This window comes from Alosa alosa, chromosome 2 (genome assembly GCF_017589495.1).
Source record: "Alosa alosa isolate M-15738 ecotype Scorff River chromosome 2, AALO_Geno_1.1, whole genome shotgun sequence".
NCBI lineage: Eukaryota > Metazoa > Chordata > Actinopteri > Clupeiformes > Clupeidae > Alosa > Alosa alosa.
Genome location: NC_063190.1, coordinates 24,731,304 through 24,741,303, shown reverse-complemented (window position 1 = coordinate 24,741,303; position 10,000 = coordinate 24,731,304). Strand labels below are relative to the sequence as shown.

General features: G+C 49.6%; 1 protein-coding gene across 1 annotated transcript in view; it reads left to right on the top strand.

Moving 5' to 3' along the window:
• The window catches only part of cux1a (cut-like homeobox 1a), a 109,143-nt gene that overhangs the window by 48,020 nt on the left and 51,123 nt on the right, over positions 1–10,000 (top strand). The window contains exon 3 of the mRNA XM_048230296.1: positions 734–781. Within this exon, the coding sequence (XP_048086253.1) occupies positions 734–781 (48 nt within the window). The remainder of the gene's footprint in view (positions 1–733; positions 782–10,000) is intronic.

Genomic DNA, 10,000 nt, shown 5'->3' with positions numbered 1-10,000 from the left:
GTTATAAAATAAATAAGTGAAGCACACGTTAACGTGTCGATGCAGCCATGTTTTTTTTTTTTTTTTGTGCATGAACGCTAATTTAAGCAGAGACCTCTGAGTCATGCAGAACTCATGCAATGGAAAAATGAGGACGAGGGGGGTTGGGGTGCGAGAGTGTGTGTGTGTGTGTGTGTGTGTGTGTGTGTGTGTGTGTGGGAAGGGGGGGGTACGAGTGAATAAATGTATGTTGCCTCCCGCATGCTTCTCCTTTAAGCACAGCCTGTCCTCTCCTCACTATCAAGGGTAGCACAAGGTGATACCCTGATGTGCGTGCCTGTGTGTGTGTGTGTGTGTGTGTGTGTGTGTGTGTGCATGTGTGTCTGCCAGAGAACAAAACTGCCCTGAGGGTTTTTGATAAATCAGCAGGATAACTATTTTCATACATTTTGGTCTCTTTTTTCCCCCCTGTCCTGTGTACCCACCACATGCGTCTAAATTTAAGAGCAGCTTTTCTTCTCCTCCTCCTCCTCCATCTCCTCTTCCTCTTTACACTTTTAGGAAAATGTGTGGGGGTAAAATGATGAAGTTTGATATGATATGTGAAAGAGACAAAGAGTAAATAAAACACAAGATGAAAAGTATAGGATTTTTTTTTCTGAATCCCAAAACACTTACACATTTCTTTCTGTCTCTCCTCCCCTTCCTCCCTTCCTCCCTTCCTCCCTCTCTCTTTCTCTCTCCCCTCCTGCAGGATTTACGGAAGCAGATAGCTCCACTGCTGAAGGGATTTCAAGCAGAGGTGAGTTGTTCTGTTCTGACCTGTCCGTTGGTTTTGTGCCCTCGCAACACTCGGCGCCAGCACCAGTGCCACTGATATGAGCGCCAACGGGTGCCCAGGTGGACGGAGCCCTTTTGTGTGGGCGGAGGAGACAGGGGTGGGTGGGGTGAAGAGATGGAGCTGCCAAGCCATCTCGACTCGTTACTGTAAACCCTTCACACACACACACACACACACACACCCCGATACGTTGCAGCTTCCTGGCCATTCCCTGCCTGCTTGCCTGGCTGGCTGGTTGCTAGGGGAACACGTTATCATTGTCCCCTTATATGGTCTGTAGCCTCCAGCCATGTCAAAATGGCTGCTCCGAAAAAAGGGAAAAAATAACACACAAACACACACACACACACACACACATACACACATAAAAAAACAGACTGAAGAGATCCTGCATCAAGGGTCTGGCTACCCCCCTCACACACACACCCACCCCCATAAGCACAGCATTGCATCACGGTCACAGGGCACACTACCACTCTCCGCTGAGATACACATCAAACCCACTGCAGTAATTTTGTGCCAAATGTTTTTCGTCTCAGCGTCTACAGTTAGCTGCCTTAGCACAGCAGTGCATCACCCTCCTCACTGGACCTGTGCACGCAGAACAACATCTGAGCCCCTTACATTCTCTCCCTGAATTAACTTGCAAATCTATTTCTAAAATGAATGTTCCATTCTGAGATGAGTGGTTTAAGGTGGCATTTTTGATGTCTGCACTGACCAGAGTAATTTACTGCGTGTGGGAGGGAGCAAAGCGAAGTGGCAGAACACAGCACAGGGGAATAGATTATCTGTGGAGGACCAAGTGGTTTTCTCTCTAACACATGATTTTTTTTTTTTTTTTTTCAGCTTGTGTTATGTAGCTGTTGGCTGGTAGATTTTTCAATGCAGCTGTGGGTCAAGAGCCATAGTATGTCTGGAGGTGGTGTGTGTCTCATGTGCAGTGTGTTAGCGTGTTAGTGTGTGTGTGTGTGTGTGTGTGTGTGTGTGTGTGTGGAGGGCAGGGGAAGCAGGCCAAGTAATAATGCTAATGGAGCTTTAACCCCAGACAACCAGTGCCGTTCTGCGGGCCTCGGGGCGGGCTGGCAGCTTCACCGATGCGCTCTGACAGCACGAGGGTCTGGGCCAGGGGGATCCCCTGAGCCGCCGCCGCCGATGCTGCCGCCATGGCCATCACCATCACCCTCTCCATGGCCACTGTCGCCACCTCAGCAGCCGCTAGCCTGGTCGCCCAGTGTTGCCGCGAGAGCACAAGGCGGCAGGCACGGCTCCCCTGCCCCTCAGACCGCGCCGCGAGGCCAGTGCCTCATGCCCTCCAGGAACAGAGCTAATGTGACCTCTTGGCGCCAAGTGGCGGCCGTATAGCCGGAGAGGCTGGCTGGTCCCACACGCTGCTCTGTTGGGATAGGGCCGCAGGAGGCGGTGCGTGTGTGATATATATCGTTAGTGTGAGTGTGTCTGAGACACATTTCAGAGTTTTTTTTTTTTTTCAGCTTGTGTTATGTAGCTGTTGGCTGGTAGATTTTTCAATGCAGCTGTGGGTCAAGAGCCATAGTATGTCTGGAGGTGGTGTGTGTCTCATGTGCAGTGTGTTAGCGTGTTAGTGTGTGTGTGTGTGTGTGTGTGTGTGTGTGTGTGGAGGGCAGGGAAGCAGGCCAAGTAATGCTAATGGAGCTTTAACCCCAGACAACCAGTGCCGTTGCGGGCCTCGGAGCGGGCTGGCCGCTTCACCGATGCGCTCTGACAGCACGAGGGTCTGGGCCAGGGGGATCCCCTGAGCCGCCGCCGCCGATGCTGCCGCCATGGCCATCACCATCACCCTCTCCATGGCCACTGTCGCCACCTCAGCAGCCGCTAGCCTGGTCGCCCAGTGTTGCCGCGAGAGCACAAGGCGGCAGGCACGGCTCCCCTGCCCCCTCAGACACGTCGCAGGCCAGTGCCTCATGCCCTCCAGGAACAGGGCGCTAATGTGACTAACGCGCCAAGTGACGGCCGTATAGCCGGAGAGGCTGGCTGGTCCCACACGCTGCTCTGTTCGGGATAGGGCCGCAGGAGCGGTGCGTGTGTGTGATATATATACGTTAGTGTGAGTGTGTCTGAGACACATTTCAGAGTTTTTTTTCAGATCAGTTTTTGTCGCACTGCTGGATGAATGGCGACGTGTTCAAACACAAATCTGTACTTTGGTGATGATAAGAAGAGGTTGTCCACATCCTGCAGCTCAAATGCACTTCAAGACTGCTACAGTGTATTTATACAGAAATGTATGTATATTAAATATAATCTAATAATTACATAATCTAATATTTAGTGGAAAATTTCAGGATAAAAATATTTCTTCAAAATAGGAAAATTCTGAGAGAGAAACATATTGATTTATGTGATCAGTCTTTTATTTATAAATGTATCATCTCAATTGATTATCTCTATATACATACACACGTGCACATACAAACACAATATATACAAATAAAAAATATAAACAAATACAAAATATATAAAATTACAAATTATATACAAATACAAATTATATAAACAAAAACAAGACTCACATACAAACACAGTACAAACACATTCAGAGTTAAAATGTCCAGATGTCATTGTTCAGATGTCATTAAGTTTACTGTAACAATCAAGCAAACCTTCTGGCTTCTCTCTAGATGATGCCGTGTGATGCCAATGAGTGTAGCCCAGCCACTTAAAATGTGTCACACCATCCTTGGCACGACTGCATGAAAGCTATGAGCTATTTTTATTTTTATTTATTTTTTGTTCATTTTGCACACATCAGTAAATGTGTTCACAAGAGCGGCAAAAACCTCATTCTCCAGAAACACTTCATTTAGAAAGCGTTTGGGTGCCTCATTTCTCTTAAGCACTTCACTCACCACTGCTAAGATAACACATCAGGCCGCTGCAGTCATTTTGTGCTAAATATTTTGTGTCAAGGTACACAGTCAGCAAAATTAGCACAAGCTTTGCTCTTGACCCAAAGTAGTATTGCTAAAATTACACACACACACACACACACACACACACACACACACACACACACACACACACACACACACACACACACACACACACGCACACAGAAGGTAACTACTGATAGAACAAGATATAGTAACAAAAGGTAGATAATGGTAAGCCTGTTGTAATCAATAAGAGCAACATTACGCCATTTTCTGACAGCTGTACTGTTTTGCATTCTCTGTTGGAAGAATCTGATCTTGTCACCTCATCACCTCTTACATGTACTACAAATAGTACATTATGTTAAACTGAGCAAAATTCTCGTTTTCCATGTGTCAGTGTTATCTTATCTCAGATTCCTGATAATTGCCGTACTTGTGAAGTCTATCAGCGCTCCTGGGCTGTTTTTTTTTTTTTATGGCGTGGTTGTTGTGACGGTGTGGCTGGGACTGTGTCTGCTCAGACGTCAGGAACGTCAGCTTCTATTTGGGCCCGTATGACGCTCAGCACCCTGTTCTCTTTTTGCTTTTTTCCCCCGTGCCAGTCCCCAGTGCTTTCCATTACGGCTAAATAAATACCAGAATATCTGTGCGTGGCGTGACACAGTAATTGGTCCGGTATTGGCGCACTCTAAGACTCTTTTCTCTCACACACCATTTTCTCTATTTTTCTTTCTTTCATTCTTTTTTTCTTTCTTTCTTTCTTTCTTCCTTTCCTCCTTTTTTTAACAGTTTCTGTCTCTCTTTACACACACACACACACACACACACACACACATATATATATATATATACATAAACAAACTGTAGGCCGGAAATCCCTCAATAAGTGACCAAGTGCAGATGGAATTTAATAAAAAAGGAGGAAGGGGTGGGATGTGAGGCCAGTCCTGTTTTTAGTTTGGGTTTCTGGATCTTTCCTGGGCCCTCCTCCTCCTCCTCATCTTCCTCCTGCCGCCTTTCCTCCTGTCCCCATGTCCCCACTAGCCCGTCTGCAGACTGCCATCTCTCCCGCGCTCCCCCCTCTGAAGGCCGCCAGTAACAGCTGGTTCTGCGCGCCGCTCACTGCTAACAGCTCAGAGCTCACAGAGGATGGCGTTGGCGTCGGGGCTCTGGCGGCTGGATAATGTAGCGCCGAGATGCTAGATGCTAGCAGCTAGCAGCGCCTTTTTGTAATCTTGATGGGGAGGAGGAGCCCGGGCAGCAGGCCGCGTCCCCAGCCCAAAGAGCCCTGCCAGTGCCAGGGTCCAGAGTAGCCAGCCAAGGCTTGGGCTAGTCTGTGTGAGTGTGTGGTGTGGTGTGTGTGTGTGTGTGTGTGTGTGAGTGAGGGATTGTGTATCTGTGTGGGTCTCTGTGTGTGTGTGTGTGTCCGTCCCTGCTCTCACTCTCTCGCTCTCCCTGTGGTCGGGTGACTGTGTGTTCTTGTGGTCGTGGGCCTGGTCGTTAACACAGCCAGCTGGCCCAGTTTTAACTCCTCTCCTCCCCCCCAAACGATTTTTAAAAATACACACGATGAGAGAGAGAGAGACCACCGGCGGAGGCAGTCAGGCCCCACACCTCAGCTCGCCCATGAAGATCCAACCTTCTCTCTCTCTCTCTCTCTCTCTCTCTCTCTCTCTCTCTCTCTCTCTCTCTCTCTCTGCACTCACAGAGCCCGGGACCAGAGCGGCGCGTCCTTCACAGAACCCAACTGCTCCAAATAGGAATCTAATTTTACCTATTCGTCTATAAATGCCCGCAGTGGGAGAGAAGAAAGGGGGTGGGAACGGGACGGTACGGTACGGGACGACGACTGGGGCTCTTTGTGCGAGCTTGTGGAGGCCAACACACTTCTCTGATCGAGTCCAGTGAATGCGGGAGGAGTGGGGAGACTTTTTGGAGGGGAATTTGGATCCAAACATTCCCTGGTGGAGAGATAATGTGTGGATGAGGGCGGTGAGTTTGGGGGTGGGGGAGGGTGTTGAGTGCTGGCGGCGGTTTGTCTCAGTGCGTTTTGAGGGGTAGTGAAGGAGGCAAGTCGCTCTGCTTTCTTCCTTTGGTGCTTCCCACGTCCAAGTCACTGGTGTAACTAAAATGGCAGCCCCGGGGTCAGGAGAAAAAGCTGAATGTAGCTCTCTGTGTGTGTGTGTGTGTGCACGTGTGTGTGTGTGTGTGTGTGTGTGTGTGTGTGTGTGTGTGTGTTTTGTTCGTTAAAGGAGAGAGCGCTTCTTCTTTTCCTGTCAGGAAATGAGAGCACAATGGGGAGCATACGCGCGCACTCACACACACACACACACACACACACACACACACACTCACACACGCTCACAAACACACACACTGACACACACACTCACACTCACACACACTCACAAACACACACACACACACACACACACTCACAAACACACACACTGACACACACACTCACACTCACACACACTCACACTCACACACTCACACACACAGCCTCAGTATGGGAGTGGGGGTGTAGTTCACTGGCATCCTCCCTTAGGACATGAGGGTTTCAGACAAAACCCTCCCCCTTTCCACACACATGAGCACACACGCGCGCGCACACACACACACACACACACACACGCACACACACACACACACACACACACACACACACACACACACACACACACACGCGCAGAAAGCTCTAGGTGCTGAAATGGCTGTGAGATGGCAATCTGTTTGGTCTGTATAAATCAGCCTGGCCCTGGTGGCACTCCCCACAGCAGGACATGACATGTCTGATCAGTTCACTACCACCCCCACCCCCCCCCCACATGCCCCTACACACACACAGACACACACACATACACACGGCTGACTTCTCCACTAGCTTTTAATAGCTAATGAACAGCTCACCAACCCTGCCACCCAGCACAGCACAGTGTACCGCAGACTAGCGGCTAATTCAGCTGGGAAGCACTTTCTGATGTCACTTCCCCCCTCCTTCCTGACCTCCCAGTCTGCTGTGGTAGTATTGCTGGGCAGAAGGGAGGATGTTCGTGATGGTGGCCAAGGCTCTATTGCTGTGTGTGTGTGTGTGTGTGTGTGTGTGTGTGTGTTTTGCTCGGAAAGTGCAGGTTGTGCATGTGGTGAGGCTATTGTGTGTGGTGATCTCTCTGTGTGCTGTGCAAAATGTTGCTTATGTTAAATGTTGGGCTCTTAGTGTGGGAGGGAGGCGGGGTGACCATCAATACACAGGATTTATACTCGCTATAATATGCTATACATGTACACATATGTGCTAGTGCTGTGTGTGAGAAAGGGATAGTGTAAGATAGATTTAGGCTGTGTGTGTGCGTGCGTGCGTGCGTGCGTGCGTGCGGCGTGCGTGTGCGCGTGTGTGTGTGTGTGTGTGTGTGTGTGTGTGCGCGCACTGAGAGTGCGTGACTCTGGAGACAGGGCTCAACTCAGATTATCGGCTCCTCTGTGTTCCTCCTGCCCGTGTGCAATCTGACGGTCAGGGCATCTGGCACTGCTGCTGATCACATAAACACACACACACACACACACACACACACACACACACACACACACACACACACACACACACACTTGCCTTGAGCCTTCAGGAACACACTTTATTACACATACACACACACAGGCCAGGCTCCAAGAGTGACACACATGTCCTCTAGGCAGCGTAGGTGTATGTGTTAAGGCTGAGAGTTGTTTGTGTGTGTGTGTGTGTGTGTGCGTGTGTGCGCGCGCTACAGCATCATTGGCTTTAGGCTTCTTTTTGGATGTGGATGTGTGCACTTTATTCGTTTAAGGAGGGAGCGTGGGTGTGTGAGGTGGCAGCAGCAGTGGCTTTGGGCAGCTGTGTGTGTGTGTGTGTGTGTGTTTGAGAGAAAGAGACAGAGTGTGTGTATGTGTTTAAGTGTGTGTGTGTGTGTGTGTGTGTGTGTGTGTGTGTGTGTGTGTGTGTGTGTGTGTGTGTGTGTGAGGCCGTGGCGGCTTTGGGCTGCTGTGTGTGTGTGTGTGTGTTTATGCGAGCGAGCTGTAGTTTCATGCTCCAGCTGCTAGTGGGGGAACTTGGCTGGCCGCGGCTCCATCCAGATGTTTTCCGGCAGGAACATCTGAAAATGTTTAATTCCTCTCCCAGTGGAGTGAAGGCTGTTACATGTCGACTATTTCCAGTGGCAACTGCCCTCTCCCATCCATCAAGCCCTAGCCGTCTCGGGCTGCGCTGCTCTCTCGCTCACACACTCGCAAACTCACTCACACACACACACACGGAGCGAGCGTAGCAGACCAGACCAGAGGCCCATGCTCCAATCGTCTCCACGCGCTACCGCCGCGTTGTTTTATTTGATTCTGCTTTTATTCATTTACTCTCTCGCTGCTCTCTGTCTCTCTCTCTCTCTCCCTCCCTCTCTCCCTCTCTCTGTCTCTCTCTCTCTCTCTCTCTCTCTCCCTCCCTCCCTCTCATGTTTTTGGCCGTCATAGCAAAATGCACAGCCACTGCCGGCAAACGGCCAAGCAGCGCAGTTGTTTTTCATTTGTTGATTATTGGGGTTTATTGTGCTGTAATCACCGCTGTTTTTGGGGAGGTGGTGGGGGAAGGAGGGGGGGTGTCAGCATTAGCCTGCCATTGCCGATTGAGCTGAGAGCGCCCCCTATAGGCCGGGACTGTGAGTGGCGACAGGAGAGCAGAAGGGCTAGATGGAGGGATAGAGCAAAACAAGGAGAAAAGAGCAGAGCGAAGAGAGGGAACGATGATGAGGATCAAAGGGCCGCCTGATAGGCAGATGTTCGAGAGGGATGTTGCGGTGTTGGCAGGTTTCAGCCACCCTTTCACCCCCACCCCCACCCCTCCTCCCTGCCGATGCTGTCAGTGGATCCACAGCACCCCTGCAGCCGGTGCTGGCTCCGCCAGCACACTCACTGGGGTTGGCCCACTTACACGGGCCCTGGCCCGGTTTGGGCCTCGGCACTGCAGCTGCTGGCGCGATCCAAACCGCTGAGAAGGCAGAATCTTATTTTAATCCGTATGCAAAGCTATCCTTCATAACACACAGACATGTGTGTACACAGTAATACCACACACACACACACACACACACACACACACACACACACACACACACACACACTCACACACACTCACACACTCACACTCTTACACAAAAAACTCTGTAGAGTCTTTTGGACTGCAGTTCCTCATATTTTAGCACCGAGCCTCAGCTCTTATGTCTCTCTGCTGGTGGGTTATGCTCAGTCATGGAGCTGGGGCTACACATCAAGCCTAGCAGACCCACTGAGAGATTGGGGTTAGTCATGGACTGGAATGGGCTGTATGGCTGAAAATACCCCCAGTGTTGAGACTATATGAAAACTAATACAGTGTGGGATCACTTCCTCACACCTGCCACAGGAGTCTGCCTGTGTATCTGTGTATATGTATTTATTTTTAGGGCCGCCCATCCACTTTCGTATGGAAGTCTTCTAATGTCACCAATCACAGGGTGGCATGTTTGGCCTGTTGAAGTATTATTAGAGGGAGAGTGGATGTGTGTGTGTGTGTGGGGGGCAGAGAGGAACCTGAAGACCCCACGCACGCAGAGGCCTGATCAGAGGCACAGGCAGCGTGCGTCCCGTTGACGCATTAATTATTCATCCCAGTTAGTGCGGCGTGGTGAGAGGGTGCCAGGGAGCTGCTCTGAAGTCTGAGTCACGGGAAGGCTGGCTCTGATAGGCAACCCATGGGGGAGCAGTGGCTGGCACTGTGAACTGCAGCATTGACCAATCTCCAAACTGGGCACAAAGCGAGGGGTTTACTCTTAACTAGTTGATTAAATGTTGCTGAAATGGTACTAGTAATACTAGTTCAAGTCTGGCTATGGGTAGGCTATCGCTAAGCTTTTGCTGGAAATGCTCAATAGAAAAAAAAATTGTGCTGGAGACGCTTGATAGAATAGGGGATATAACACTACATTTTTTGTGCTGCAGAATTTTGCAGCTGGCGGGGTGGTTTAGAAGATGGCAGAGAGGAAATTTTTAAAATCTGGTAACAATAATGGCGGCTGTTCAGGGTATTAGAAGACGCAGTTGCTTTTGGATGTTTGATTAGATGTTATGAGCAGTCACACAATTTTGTCAAAAGAGAATTAGCTGTATTAAAATTGTGTTGTAAATAATAATTATTATTCTTTGTTGTTTTTTGCATAATTTGCAACCTATAAATTAGGTTATTTTTTGTACGCTCTTT